The 16,848-nt window shown below is 41.4% G+C and overlaps 1 protein-coding gene across 3 annotated transcripts in view; it reads right to left on the bottom strand.

The window, feature by feature from the left end:
* MSI2 (musashi RNA binding protein 2) overlaps positions 1 to 16,848 on the bottom strand; it is a 762,584-nt gene that overhangs the window by 186,325 nt on the left and 559,411 nt on the right. For all 3 annotated transcript variants that reach the window (XM_088456130.1, XM_088456131.1, XM_088456132.1), the window contains exon 9: positions 10,161 to 10,275. In XM_088456130.1, the coding sequence (XP_088312256.1) occupies positions 10,161 to 10,275 (115 nt within the window). The remainder of the gene's footprint in view (positions 1 to 10,160; positions 10,276 to 16,848) is intronic.

Raw genomic sequence — 16,848 nt, 5'->3', positions numbered from 1 at the left:
AATTTTAGAAGATATAGACAGGCAGGAATCGATACTATGCAGCAGTGCCGCCTGGAACGTCCTTAGGATACTTCAGATGGTCACACCGCTGCCCTTACAGCTCCCTGGAGCATCCTCAGGATGCTACGGGCATTGCTGTAATTACCAGCAATCGTGGACCCGCCCCCGTGTGATCTCACACAGAGTGGGTGTGGCCTGCACCGGGTCGGTGAATAATGTTATATATATCAAAATGGCCCTCTGCAGAAAAACGGTTCCCCACCCCTGCAATAAACAGATTAAGAGCATATGTTCTGTGCATATGTTTAATATTGACAAATAAGGACAAATCTTTCATATCTTGGACTGTTTCTGAAAATTAGCTAACAAATATAAGGATGCTGAGCCTCTTATATAGATGACGGTCAGCAATGTAATTCCTAACAAATCCTGACATCGGGATCCGTTCAGAATGTCGAAACCCATGGACTTTAGGTCAACAAGCAATATGTCGACAAGGTTAAAATGTTGACATTTTCATAGTGTTGACATTTAACATGTTGTTTTTATTATTATTTTTAATTTTATTATGAACATGTCGTCATTTTTGAATTTCCACATATTGGTTGTCACCCTAAAGCCTATGTCAACGTTCTGACTTTCGACTTTTCATACCACACCTGAAGGTCATCTTGTACTGTCAGAAAGCTACTGTGCAATTACTTGTGCAGATGTCTTTTAGATAAATATTTGCCTATAACTTACACTTGAGCACTAGCATGATAATTAATTCTAAGCTCCTTCTTCTAAAATACATACAGTAGGAAGTAGTTGTCATTCTCTAACAGCAACTCTCTATAAATAACCTCCACCTTCAGTTTGCGCATACGAATTGTGCTTATTTTATCTTAGGTACATATGACCAGGGAGCAGAGCAGGATCTAAGTGAAAATGTCAAGAGCAGCTCTAAGCAAGTCCTGTTACAGAAAGTCTGTAGAGATTTAACTGCGCTAGGAAAGACTTGGATCAGCTATTGGAGGAAATATAACTACTAATGCATCTCTGCTATTTATTCAGCTTTCTTCAAATCACTCGCCACTTTCCACACAGGTGACTAAATAGTCTTTAAATAGTGAAAATAAATAATATCGATGCTTTGGGGACTTTTCCCCAGCCCCAGGCTTACCTTCCAATTACCAGTTTGCTTTGTACTGTAATGCAGTGGCGTCACAAGGAGGGTGCAGACCACACCCGGGTGTCATTACGTGCAACATTTGGCTCCTGACACAGTGAGGGAGCCGGCACTGCACACAGAGTGGTCCCCGGGGGCAGTCCACACCTCCAGGAGTGACTAAAAAGGGGGTTCAGTCTGCGAGGCCACACCCCTTCTTTGCTACAGCCCTCCCCGCACCGGGTGTCACCGTGGGGAGGGATGCCACTGCTGTAATGGTATTTGCACTTAAGACTTATTTACTTAAGGCTTATTTTCTGATAACGTCCTTCTATCATTCACTCAGCTGTGTGAAACTTGTCACTTACCTCGCAGGGACTTCTATAAATTTATCCAGGTTCGAAACTGGATCCACACTACTTTTCCCCAGTCCCTCCCTTCACACATCTTTACTCATTTCACATTTGCCTCGCACAAGGGTGGTATAACATACTGTATAACCTCTTACGGTAAGAAAAAGTTCCTGAGAAAATTCCTACTGAACTTAATTGGGAGGCAGATCTATATGTGCAGTTGGAGGGAGACAAGTGGAGGAGACTAAGTCACTCATTAGTTTTAAAATATCTAAGTGCGTAAATAATTTTAACATATATCATATAGAGATGTATGTTAAATTGCTCCATAAAATCTTCATGACTCCAGACAGGCAGTACAAAATTGCATTCAGGTGGTTAATGTTTATCATGTATCCTAGAACTGTCCTGTCCTTATTCTCTTTTGGAAAACCTTATATTTAAGATTTTGCAACTTTCTCTTGAACTAACCCCTGATATTGTACTTCTACTGTGTTGCCAATCTGTTGTCCCCGCGTATCATCATAGATATATCCTGGGCGATATCCTTATGTTAAAGCTGCCGTTGCACATTGTGGAAAAGTTACTTGGCCCGTACTCTTTCCCTTGTCATGAAGAAGGTTCAATGCAGCTTTCAGATGGAAATGCTGGATTACCACTATTACACCTCTCCTTCCTCTACTAATAAAAAATTATTTAGTTGGCAAAAGTTCATTACGGAAGATGGGTGGTGGCCTCTTTACGTCTCGGTTAGTTTGCTGTTTAGATCACTTGTTACCTGTTCCTCCTGTCCTTGTGTATTTAAATTTACTAATATTCTGTCTCATTAAGGGGCCTATTCATTATGTTAATTATCAGGGTCCGAAAACATTCCATCTTGTCGCGATCCGAAAATCTGCTGTCTCCCCAAAGTGTTTCACTGCTCCTTTCGGAGCAGTGAGACAAGTGCGCATGTGTGGTCACGTTTGTGCCGCTGCTCTGTCACTTAGTTTAGCCAGCCAGCTCGCAGTAGCCTTTGGCCAATATTGGCGAAAACAATGTTGTGAGCCATGAAGCGGTTAAAGTTGACTGAAAATGACTTGAAATTAATGTTATTACATTTGCTTAAATGGCATGCCCTGGATATTGTAGACCAGGGTTAGGCAACATGTGGCACGCCAGCTTCTGTATTCCGACATGCTCTACCACAGTTTTAGCATGCCATAACAACAAACTTATGGCAGACCATGCTGGCATATGTAGTTTCACAGCAGCTGGAGTGTCACACATTACCTACCCCTATTATAAACAATTATTTTGCTTGTTATTTTATAACAAATAAAGGTTACGTTTTATCATACTTTATAAAAATATCAAAATAGGTGGAGATTTTGTATTTTCTTTAAAAAACAAACAAAACAAATTACAATTTCTTTACATTTTCTTAAAAATTACCTTCGCATCTCCGTTCTAGGATTTAGTTATAGCCGGCAAGTATGATGTCAACCAAATGTAAACAAATAGAAAAGTGTAAGTGTGGAAAATGCACTACCTACAGTCTACTAGTCATTATCAGGCCTAAAAGCAAACAGGGCCATCATTTTGAGGGAATTTCCCTGCAATATAATTTGCAGTACTGCAAGTAACTTTTAATCTGTACTTTACACACAAATTTTCAGTCAGGTTTTGTGCCAGAGTCTACTGCATAATTGCAGGACTCCAGGGACATGGCGCCTATGCCATGTTCCCGGAAATACTTCTCTATTATGCATGTGCAAAACACCGGGAAAATGACCGCAAATCCATTTTCCCAGTAATTTCTGCTGCTCTGCAGTGCCAGCCATCACAGGACTATTGAGAGGTAAATATAATTATGGGTGCAGGGGTCCGTGGGCATCACAGACACTGCACCCATAACAGATACAAAAATGCCTTAGCTGCTGGAAGTAGAATTTGCAGTGCTACTAGTTCAATGACTGCAGGAGGATGTACATTGATGTCACTATGTGCTAGCATCAGAGTATGGTGATGGGGAAGGTGGAACACAAGCAGAGAAAAACTTTGTTTCTGCTCCCCCTAGAATGGGGTCATGCAGTTCATACTTGCTTAAAGTCTTAGCAGGGCTGAATTAACAATGGGGCGGGTGGTGCTGCAGCTTCATGTCCCCCATGATAATAGGCGTGCTGCCCTAAGGATCTGCAGTGCTGCTGTAGATAGGAAAAAAATGGTGTCCTGTCACAGCTTGCAAATAGACGCTACTCAAACTGCAACACACACCCTTCCTGGGGTTCAAATACTGTGCATAATACTGTTGTAAACTGCGACAGAGTGGAAGCCTTCACAAGCCCTCCCTGCGCCGCACTACAGCGCACAACAGCAGCAGAGCTCAGATCAGTGACAGAGTTGTCCTGCTGCTGATCAGGGACAGGGGGGCACATTAATCATTTAATATTTGCAATGTATTTCCCGAAAACACCCATTTTTGGGGTGATGAGCACAAATAATATATTTCTCCCAGATGCAATATGGAAGGACTGCAGCAGATATCTCCAAAATCTGCTGCTGTCCTTCCATTTCCGCCAGCAGGTTTCTATGGGGGATGCGATGCTGTCAGATTTACCAACTTTCAAAATGCTTCGAATTTCAGAACTTGGTCCCCCCACAGCTTATGCCATCTGAAGATGGCGTAAGCCTCTGTAGCCTATGGGCTACACATAGCAATACTAGCCGGGAGAGGGTTCCACAGGAATCTCCCCCGGCAATGGCTGCCGCGCATTTGTAGTCTGTATATCGTACATGCGCAGGATCCCCGGCACAGGAGTGAAGAGTCAGACGCGGTCACTTCACTCCCAGCACATCACAGGGATGGGCTGCTTTTGGAGCCCCTGTCCCTGCGGGTGCCCTTTAGTACATTAAGGCATCCTGCAATGCGATCATGGGTGCTAGATCGCATCGCAAATGCATTCATTAATAAATGGACCCCAGAGTGTCCATGTCATGCAGTCTGAGCCTCAGTCCAGTGCCTCTGAAAAAAAGTATGCCACAGTTTTACTGTAAGGGCTAAAACTGGGTCACGGCATGCTGGGATGTTTCACAGTAGCAAGAGTGCCACAGATTCCCTGCCCCTGAGATGTCATTGATTGTAGGAATCACCAGTCATCACTATTCTCATATATGTATTTATGTATCATTGCTCGGTTACATCACTACACATACGAGACGTGAGACAATTTCATTCAAATTCCGATTCATTTAAGGTTTAAACTTTTTTCCTTTTTACTCATACCACAGGAGGGAGTATAGAACAGCAGGAAATACATAAGCCTTAAGCATGGAGCAGGAGAGTGGCTTTTTCGGAGCTGGGACGAGTTTTTCTACCGTCATAGGAGCAAAATGGATTTTCTACTGGATGAGAAATATGGAACACTAAATTTTGCACAAGTATTTAAAAAGAAACCTATAAACATTGAGTAATGGTACCCAGTTTTTGAGAATGGTGGACTTAATCACTATATTATCTTTATTTTTATACACATTTAACAGGCTTCTGTCATTATACAATTCTTTCACCACATAAACCACATAAAAAAAGTCATTTCACAAAAAGCTCTGTGGAGCTGTCAAACCTACATTAGGAGATGAGAATAAATGTGAGACTCAATTTCTATCCAGGAGAAAGGATCGTTTTAAGTCGGAATGAACATACTGCCTCCTTCATCATTCTATTTTGGTGAATAAGAGTAAAATAGTCTATTTAAGATATCTATTTAAATGCAAATTTGGCTTTCCCAAGAGGAAATGTTAATCATTTACAAGGAAGAGACTCTTTAAGACCATTCTTGAAGCAGAAATGCCAGTTGGTTGGCACACAAAAAGAGATCCAGGCTCGCGCATTGCCAGGTGAGCTAGCGTTATCATAAAATAGAGAAGGCTTTGCTTGCAAATTAAGGCTAGAGGAATCCTGGGAATCCATTCTGAGCTGTAGCATGCATCAGACCAGCATTACAGTATAAGCCAGTACAGAAATGTCAGGGTGCATTATGACCAACACTAGTTAGCATTGCTGCCACATTGTGCTGGGTCATGAAGCTATCCATGTTCAGTTTGTATGTCTCTTTAAGGTGCTACAGTTTACTAAAACTGCCTAATATGTTGGTGCTTTATAAAAGGTAATAATAATGCATTAGACAAATTGTACCACATTTTTTTTTTGCTAGTTTGAAAAGAAAATGAGATTTGCCCAATTATAAATGATTACTTCTTTCATTGACATCAATAGTATCCTCGTTTAACCATGCCTAGTTCAGGGGAAAGCACAGCTATCAAAAACTACTGTGTCTAAATACCACAAACGGATTTCACAGCCTTCTAACCTTAGACTATAGGAAATAAGCTGCATGAACTGATCATCCATGTGGAAATAAATGTTCATCTTATGAATGGCCATTGGGAGGAGGGGGTCCATCGATGGTTGCCATCGATAGGCCCATCGATGGCACAAAAACAATCTACGGTGAACAATGATGTGCACCCCCTCGATGGCCACCGCTGCAGGGGGCTCAGTGGGCCAATCAAAAATTGAAGTTTGGCTTAGCATATGCCAGGGGAGGGGCTAAATTTCATCCTGTCAAGGAAAAAAAAAAAAGATAGTCTCACACTCATCCATCGATGGCGTAGAACCATTGATTCTTTGCCACTGATGGCAAAACTAGTTAACATCGGCCGGCCACCATGAATGTTTTGAAAACATCGGTGGTCGATGGCCATCCCTAGTTTATCTGCAAACAAACATATTTCCTACTAGGGGATACAAGATTTTGAAAAAAATCCCTGATGTTATACACCGATCAGCCATAACATTAAAACCACTTTCCTAATATTGTGTAGGTCCCCCTCGTGCCCACAAAACAGCTCTGACCCATCGAGGCATGGACTCTGAAGGCGTCCTGTAATTATCTGGCACCAAGACGTTAGTCATGTAAGTTGCGATATATATACAGGGAGGTGTATATAGGGGACGTGGCGGTCTAAGGTGACTAGAAATATGCAGGCTCCAGTTACAGGAGAGTGTGTGTATATATAAATACACACACACCTACATACATGACAATTAATGATCAGCTGAGTCCTGTCTCCCACATAAGACTATTCACAAATATAAAACAATTAAGACATTTTAATGGCAGTGAGAAACTGCTCATCTAGCCATTGAATACATTCTGAGCGAGTTTGTTTGCAGTTGCCCCTGTCATTTCTGTTTCTCATTTGGTGGTCTCCAATGCCTCCTTGGTGGGTGCAGCTGCAGTCAGACATGAGGAATATGTGTGCAGAAAAAACACACCAGACCAGGGCCGCAACTAGGGGAGTGCGATAGGTGCCACCGCACAGAGTGCAGACCTCTGTGGGTGGAACCACCACTCACCCATGGTCCCTGCTTCTGGCTAGCAGGGTGCCAGAATCTCTGCGGGTGTGGAATAAGAGATAGACAGTAATTAGTTAGACAATGTCTAGGTAGACACCAGATGTTAGACAAACAATAGTTCAACAGGGACAAAAGGTCGACACACAAAAGGTCGACATGTAAAAGGTTGACCGGTAAAAACGATCGACAGGGTGATTTTTTTTTTCTAGCCCTAATCTTCACCAAATCTAATCCTCCCTTCTGGCGCCTAACCCTAACCGTTGGAGTAGGTGCCTGACCCTGTCTCTTCTAGTGCCTTTTACACGTCAAACTTTTGTCCCCGTCGAACTTTTGTCTAACATCTGCTACCTAGACATTGCCTATCTAATTACTGTCTGTCTATCTACAGTCCGGAACCCAATCTCTGCAGCAGTGGCGCCTGGAGTGTCCTTAGGATGCTTCAGACGTGTACACCGCTGACCTTACAGCCCCCAGAGCATCCTGAGGATGGTCTGGCACTGCTGTTATTCCCTGCATTTGTGGCCCTGCCCCCTCCATATGACATCATGTGGAGGCGGCGTGGCCTGCACCAGGCACTAGTTACGGCACTGCACCAGACACACACTTACTACTTGCTGGTAAAAAATGTCAAGCATCCCTGTGCAGCACAAAAGCTACAGCATTTTCTAGAACCAGAAGAGGAACAAGAATCACTTAAAAGGACAGTTCAGTTGACAGCAGCTGACTATTTTAGGACTTCTACATGTGACTTGGTAGCGCAGAGCGTCTTTTGTGCGACTTTTTACCTTCAAATGTGTCTTATTCACACAGTGATGCAAATAGATAGCACAAGCAGCTTCTGCTGATTACAATGATATGCAGCATGCCTATGCAGTCGCATACAGAACATAGGCATGCCGCATATTATTTCAATCAGCAGAAGTTGCTTGTGCTATCTATTCACATTGCTTTGCGAATAGGACGCATTGGAAGGTAAAAATTAGCTCAAAAGACGCTCGGCGCTACCAAGTCACACGGAGCCCCTCGTTATGTGTGGCGCGACTTGTAGCATCTGTACACATCTGTATAGTCCTTACCTTAAGATGTTATTCAGATTCTTTTTCTGACATTGTTGCTGTTGAGGACCTTACTAGAAAATGTAATCTAAAGTCCATATCAATAGTAGTTATCCAAAGTCACTTCTATAAAGCAGGAACTACTCAGAGAGTATCAATGTAGGACAAAATGTCACCACATAATGGCTGCCAGTAGCTGGGCATCCCATATATAGGGCTGTGACCTGTATTGTGACATCACAATGCAGGCAGGCAGCAGCTAGAGATGGCTGTAGCTTAGATCAGCTCTGGGCCCAGATGCCCTGCAGCAGCACTCTGGTGAGAATAGAAAAGCCAGGGCTCAGGAGATGGCAGTGTAACTTGGTACTGGGAGAGAGCCTGCCCCAGAAGTGGCCTGGGACCCACAGCAACCCCACTCTCGCGTTATTTATATTATGTTTTATGTCATAATCCGCTTCACATATGGAATAACATTTCACTGCCTTATAAAGTATAAAATAAATATACACTTACATTTTCTATATATACTGTTAAATGAAATTACTATTATCAGGTGAAAACAATAACATTATACATAGGGATATATTCAATTGGGCGCGAGGTTTATCAAGGCTAAAACCTTGCGCCCCTTACGACAAATTTCGGAATCCCGCGGGTATGTGCGCTCCCGATACCCGCGGGATTCAATTAAAAAAACAGTGGACGCGGGGTTTTCATCACTGAAAACTACGCGCCGTGTAAATAAAAAAAAAATAGAAAAAAGTCACTTACCTGCCCGGGGGTCACCGGTGGTCTCCACGGTCCCCGGTGGCTTCCCGTCTCCCTTCTTCCTGGAGAGGGGGCTGCTGGGAATCCCGGGGGCTCCTGGGAGGCTCCAGGAGCAGATCGGTGGGACAAGGGCTGCTGGGAGATGTAGTTCTTCCAGCGCCCATTATGATTACAGGGGGCCACAGTGACACTGGGGGGGGCACACTGACACCGGGACACACACACACACTCATACACACAAACACCACACACACTCACGCAGGATGAAGAAGATAGCGCTGTGGAAGATAAGTAATCAAGGACTAATTAAGCTAATTGGATACTTCCAATTGCTTAATTAGTCCTCGGGGAGGGGTCACAGCAAGTCCCCGTGATTTTACCTAAAATCATCGATTGTAGGAAAAATCATACCTGCTCAGGAGGTGCGAGAATAAAAAACACACGCACCTAATAGAATAGCAAAAAACCCGCACCTGCAGGAAAAAACTTGCAGGTGCGGGTTTTTTGCTATTCTTGCAGCCTATGGAATATGGCCCATAGTGTTAGTAGAAGCAAACAAATTATAGAGACACACCATACAATTGATAAATAATGGACAAATGTAAATATCCTTCTGCCACGAGGACACCGATACATAACAAGGAACTTTTAAAATGGTCAAACTGATTTTCAGACAACTGAGGATGTTCTGTCACCAAACTACGTAAAGTATGATATATAATATGATATCCATAGGTTACATGTTGGTGAATTGTAGATAATAATAATAAAAAATGCATGTTTAACAATAGGGGTCAAAGTGCATTACATTTGCAATAAAAAAAAAAAAAAAAGAGATAAAATAAACTTAAGAATTAATAATTAAAAAAAAAAAAAAAAGTATTTTGATCTCTGCTAAATTTCAACCCTCATTTCCATCCATTATTTCTCCATAATCAACATCAACCCTTTAAAAGCCAAACTATTCAGGTTGGTTTGTATCTTATATCTCAGAGGGCATCCCTTTCTTGAGAACAGATTGCACCAAGGAACAAATGCCAACAAAATAGAATTAGAAGACAACTATAAAATTAATTAAATACATTAAATTATTCAAAACCACTATCAATATTTGTCTTCATAGAACGCACATGTATGTAATACATATATAAACAGTGATTTCTGATGTCATTCCTTTTAAGCGGTCAGGGCTGAGGTCATCATTTCAGTTGTCATTATGAGCAATCATAAGGAATAATGCACCCAATACCGTCAATTATGGAAATTCAAGGTCACCTTACTGAGAACTCATCTAGGACTTCTAATGTTCATTGGATTTACAGAAGGGGTTGCTATCATTATGCACACTGTACATTTGTAGAATGAGCACAGCTGTATTTTAGGATTACCAATAGTAAAGCAATTACGGTATCTGACAAACTAACATAACTTACCCAGCATTCCCATCCCTAGCATGAATGCATCCATAGTGTAGGGGAGACCTCTCGCTCGTCCTCTCGTTCCAGGGGGAAACATGACTTCTTTAGGCTGTGCTTTCTTACATTCAACCTATCAATTGCAAAGATAGATAGATGATAGTATGTAAATTAATTCTCTTAAAATGTCAAGAAGCAATGCAATGCGAAAGGCACAAGAAAAATACTGCATTTTATTACGTTCTTATTTGTCTTTCCACAACAAGGGAGGTAACTGGCTACTTTTCGAATAGTTTGAAAATAACATACTTACAGTGTATGCAAATATAGCTCTCACCTATTTATAGTGCTATATTCTTTGGATTATTTGCAGTTTTTATCATAGTTTGTGACTGAAAATCTGAGACAGTTACAAATATTGGCAACTATAAACTTACAGATACAAAGTAGTTAAAGGGCTACACAACCTCGAAAACAAAAAGAGCCTAATTTAGAGTTAGGATCAAATGCAGGGAAAGGATAAAAGTTTTCACTTCAATAATACTTACTGCATCTTCTAGACCTACATTTATTCCCAACTACAAGACTCCTCACACATGGAATCCTAAACACATCCAAGCAGATACTACCCCCAGATACGCTCTCTGAACACATACCTTTTTATTACAACTCACACACCACACCCGACGCTATCCACACTGCTACAAAACTCATGACTGTCTCAATCTACACTATGATCCCAAATTAGCTGCTCTCATCTCACCTGTACACTTTGCCACTAGATACTAACCGCTCTCATCAGCTGGCCCTATCGGCCCCTTCCCCTTATCAGCTCCTTTTTCCGCCAATATTACCTATATGCCATGGACATACAAATGTACAGCTGTTCCCCTGACCCTCCCCCTTCCATGACATTTCCTGCATTTTCCACCACTTCCCAAAACTCAGTATCGCAAAAGTTGAAGTCTTTTATCCATAAACACTGACAATGTTTAATAATTTACAGGTGTCAGCTAATTGAAAGCCAACTGTTGGGGCAAAATATTTTCTCTGTATACACTTGGAGCTTCCACAGAACAGGAATGACGTGGCTAATACAAACAGCACATTTAATTTTTTATTAAAATAAATCTGCACACAAATGATGAAACCCTATTGGTTTAAAGTAAAAAACGCTGTCTGGAACAATCGGTGTTTCATTTGTAATACAGTCAAATCTCTTTATCTAAACTTATTTCCATTACACAAGAAATGTAAATCTCACTTTTAAATAGCTAAAACACACAAGGCGATTACTTGGCAAACTGTGTTTTTAATCACTGGTTTATGATACACTAGACAGTGTGTCATCCCTTACACACTGTACGCACAGTGGAGAACAGTGCACTGCTGTGTTTTATCATCCAGGCAGTGAATGCAGGGCGAAAGGAACCCGTTCCAACTCTATACTTCTTTCCCCTAAAGCATTTGTCTGGTTAATGATCATTGCTTGTTTAATAGGGGTTATTTTTTTCATACCTGCTATTGTACAGCCGCCACAAAAAGATAATTCCCTGACATTGTGATCATTTTCTTATCGTAGTTCACCATAATTTAGGTTTAAATGTCACCTTATAACGAGGCAATTACTGACTAGTGATCATTAAAAAGTCATCCTTATTCATAGTGTCTTCTAAAATAATATAACCAGCACAATTGGGAGCTTCACATCTCTAAATCTCCTTGAATTGTTTTATCTGGTATGAAATGGGACAGCATCTCCTAGTGAATACTTTAAAAATGAGATTGTACAGCTTTCAATAATTATGCAAACACAAAATAATATGCTGTAGGTGTAAAAAAACAAACTAAACAAACCTTAAGACATTAGCAATATTTAGTCATAACAAAACAGTCACAAAGCAGGAAGACAGGAGTTATAACCTGGCTAACTAAATGTTTCCACTTTGCTGCAGAACACAGGCCAATCTGGAAATGTCTGAAAACAGATATTTACTATATGTATCATGCAAAAGCTAAGCTCCATCTCATGTTATTCTGAACACATGTATCAACATTTAGACACAAAAGTCTTATGCTGGGTACACACTTACCGATGTGTACCCAGCACGACATCACTGGCGACGAAACCCAGCATGTGGCAAGTGCATACACTTACATGTGGCATCCACCATCGGCAATGTCGCTAGCAACCCATGGGAGTGCACAAATCATAGGTACACACTAGACTATACACGATATGTCGCTTAGATCCACGGAATCGGACATATCATCTATTGTGCACCCAGCTTTACAAATAAGCCCCACCACCAATCTGCCAAACTCTGCCCCAATCCACTGAAATCTGGACCAGTTTTGTTCAAAACTCCACCCCTTACGAGGTCCACAAAATGGGACTGTTTCGCTACAGTTGGGAGCCATTGGTTTGGGGGAAAAAATGCCATGTGCTGATCAACGAAAGGTAAGTACTACAGATGTGAACCCAAATTAATAAATGAATAAATGAAATAATAAATTAATAAATGAACTTTTCTGTTCATTTATTATTAATATTGTTTTCAATCAACACTTGTAGAGCAAAAAATACATAAGAGAACATTTAACATGGGAGAAAACAGGTCACAATAATTGTTTTTTAACAAGCATCAGACATATCTGAAATGAATAGATATAGGATGGTGGGAGTGGGAAGTGATGGGGAGTACAGAATAAGAAACAATGTATGGTTGGTGCATATTCAAAAATACAACACTCAAAAAGGTGTGGCAAAGCAGCTATTATTGTAATGCCGGCAATAGATTATGCAATTATCAGCCTGATTCACTAATTATAGGCGGATGAGGCCAATAATCGCATAATGTATGGTCCCGACCGATCAGCGATGATCAGACAATAGGGCATGAGAAATCTCCCCACTGATTTGATCATTGGTCGGCCACATATGGCAGTGTATTTACCCGACCCGACATTTCCCCTGTACCTTTACAATTTTGGCTGGTCTAAACAGTTTGGAAAGGTCCGAGCCAAACATTTGGTCTCCAAGTTCAACAATGCCATGGTGTTGAAATGGACAATGATTTGCTGGGATCTGTACAAAATGTACGACCACAGACGTGTCCTCATACACCTAGCCTCAGGGGCATCTTAAGAGAGGAGGGGGCCCGTGTGCATTTCCCATGCCGGGCCACCTCCTCTCTCCCTGACGTGGCTGGCCAGCCACCGCAGAGTCAGTAAACTCTGGGCACTAGAGTGTGCCCAGAGTCTACTGTGTCTACTAGTCTTTCCGGTGTTCTGTGCAGCACTGACACCCGACGCGGGACCACAGACAGGTGACTTTTAAAGAATATGCGTGCAGGGTGTGCGGTGCGGGGCCCCTCTGGACCCGGGGGCACGTGTGCACCGCACACCCTGCACCCATTAAAGATAAGCACCTGCAAAGCCTCAATACATCATGCAGCACAAGATGCCTGGCGTAAGTTACAGCAGCTGCGCCAAGTGGTGTAGCATCTTCTTCACTTAAATGTGCGTCTTACTGTAGGTACATCTAGACGCGACAAAACCACTTCACAAGACTGCACTGATTAATTTTATATGGGACTCTTGTATATCTGTGTGTGACTGAGTCTGAATCTGTACAATGGAACTTGGCATGAAAACAAGCTGCTGCATCGTAGTATTTCGTATACAGATTCAGACTCAGCCACACACAGATATACAACTGTTGCATATCATAAGCCGTGCAGTCTCATGAAGTGTTCTTGTCGCAAAGCATTGCAACTAAGATGCACATTCAGACGAAAAATGCGCTTGTTGCAAAAGATCTGGTGCACCACTGGTGAGGTCTCAAGTTAGTGTTGGACTCTATTTAAAAAGAGACGTGATTTGCTGTTGTAAAATTTTGTATTGTATTTTTTCTCTCCATAGTTATACTAATTGATATGCCGGGGAAGATCGTGTAGTGGTGAAGGTCTGTCTCGTTAAGGAGTAAACGATTGTTTGTTGACATATTTCGCAAATACAGATGGCATTATGTTTTTTACTGAATATTCGAGAAAGCAAAACTTTCATCCTTACTATAAATCGCGGAAGTGTACAGCCTCCATTGTAAGCTACGGGACCAGCACATCCAGTCATAGCGAAGATCAGAGTGATGTCAGCATTTATGGATAGAAGAAGCTTTGCACCCACCTGACATACTTATCCCATTCCCAGTTCTCTTCTGTCCCTAATGGGTCCGGCATCTGCCAAATCACGTCAACCGTCCTGTCCACTATCCACTACTCTGGGTGGTCGTCTGTCCCATCATTGCGGCTGTGGCACACGCATATCACACCTGCCGTGCACTGCGCACACAGTGGGAGCAGGGGTGCTCGCCGTGCACATCATACGTGAATAACTTTATTTTTATCAGGCTGCAATTTTACAATAATGACTTATTCTAGCTCTGGGGATGAAAGACAAGGCCAAAATCTACCTCAAAAAGTTTTGGATAAAGCCAGATTTTTGCAAGGGATGATTAAAAATTTGCCATGATATTCTGTCAAAAACATTATCCAGGTTCAGAGAAAAATGACAGATGGGATTTTCTTGGAGTTCATAATTTGAATCAGGATTGGCAGATCATTTTTTTAAAACACAGTAACTCGTTGAAAGTCTTGTTTGAATCATCTCATGTAGTTTCTATTAATTGTATTTTTAGCATTAGATCTCATTACAGATAGTCATATGCCAAGAGTGTGAAGTTACTGTATTTGAAAATGATGCCCTGGGAAAGATTACTGTGCTTGTGAAGAGCAGTCACATGTAAGAGAGCTGTATATAATGCTAAGTGATCATTACATGAGAACAGAAAAATAACGGGATGTAGCAAAGTAAGGCTAAACATCTTGTTTCCTAATACCCCTATCAGTGACAGCATATTCATTGTTTTACAGATACCTGCTGTCTGTTACCAAGCAACTACATCAAAAGAAATCTCAGGTTTATACAATTTTCATTTAGGCAGCAGAGGTTAACTCACTGTAATAGGATGATTTAAAACAAACACACCTACCCTTCGCTTTCCACTGTTCACACAGGAAAACCAAAAGCACAAAAGAAGAGATAAAGCGAGAAAACCATTTTATTTTGTTCTCCGACACATCCTGATGTGTGAAATATTGTCTTTGATACATTTCTCAAAACACCTCCATATTTCACAATCTTTGTGGTGTTGTTAGGGTCTGCCAGGCATCCTTTGACAGGTATGTGGGAATGAAAAACCCTCTATACCTCCTCCCTCCAAGTAGGAGTCACAACATGAAAGTTGATTGGGGTAATGTACCTGTGTGAGTAAAGTGTTAATACAACACACAGGGCGGATCCTGTGAGACATGCACTTTACCCTATAGCCTCTTTCATGTATACTAAAATATTACGGTATCAGCGTGATGTTTCAGAAGCCATTTAATTTGAAAGGAATAAAAGGCCCCACTGACTTTAGCTTATTTACTAAAATAATTTCATAAGCCTAATTGCCACAATAATTTAATATCGAATTCTCATAAAAAAAGACTGTACTGTACTTTAAGTAGTCCAACCAAATAATTTGAAGACCACAACATGAATGTTATGAAACACACAGGCAACATTCTTCAGTGGTAGAGATTTCAGGTCTGGGCAGCAAAGAAATAAGAAAACAAATGGGCTCATTTAGAGTATGACATGGAGGCAATTTTTAGGCATAAAATACACTTTTTCGTATTGTGCATGTGAGCATAGACTAAGCCTGCATTCATATCATGCTTTTTGTGCATCCTCTAGTTGTGCCTGGAAAGGCAGAACAGTGCATGGAAGACTCGGGTTAATGTAGGCCAAGTACAGTAAAGCCATATTTACATACTTGCAATATACTTAGATGATAGATACAAAAAGAGGTAGGCCTCTAAGTAGACGAATGTGTTGCAAGTATATTACCCTCATCGGTACTGACCTTTGCAAAAATAAATAAATAAAGTTTTGAATATAAAAATCCCGAACACTTATGGAGGCTGGACTGATAGCAGCAATTGCAGGGGAGCGAACAACATGGGGTTCTCCTGCAATAGCCGCTACTAGCATGAGGCTATGACAGATTGTGGTGATAACACTACAACAGTGAGCCTTCCCCTCAACCCAAAGTTGGTATATTAATATACTGGATATAGAAGACTATAGACCGAGTAGAACACTTGTTTCCACTATGCATCCACCATAAAGCCATGTAAACAACAGCACATCGGAATCACATTGAACATTGATTTCAGCTGTATTGGAATGTGCATACATACATATTAAGGGGATGGGGGATTAAATTATGTGCAGGGTTTGCCACGTGTGGAAAAGCTACGGGTATCACGCCAGGAGCAATTAATTTAAACTGCCGTTTACACGCGCAAACCCATAGATTCTGTGTAAAGTCTCCATCCTATAAAATTCACTTACCACTGTAGTAACATTTCCCAGCTCATTCAAATATGCTGCCAGTCTGACCTATTAAGACCCCAGTAAACTATGACAGGTATATGAAGAAATAGAATACTACGGCAGAAATACTATAGTAGTATTTCTATATCAGAATCACAGGTCTTCCTGTAACTGTCCTGCTTACTACAAGCACCATGTACTGCACCCAGTGGGGTAGGGGTCTTGGGGGCACACAGGACATGGAGGACCACCACAGTATATG

The sequence above is a fragment of the Taudactylus pleione genome, unplaced genomic scaffold (assembly GCF_031769625.1).
Source record: "Taudactylus pleione unplaced genomic scaffold, aTauple2 ptg000687l, whole genome shotgun sequence".
NCBI lineage: Eukaryota > Metazoa > Chordata > Amphibia > Anura > Myobatrachidae > Taudactylus > Taudactylus pleione.
Note: the sequence above shows the minus strand (reverse complement) of the source record. Positions and strands in the feature narration are given on the sequence as shown.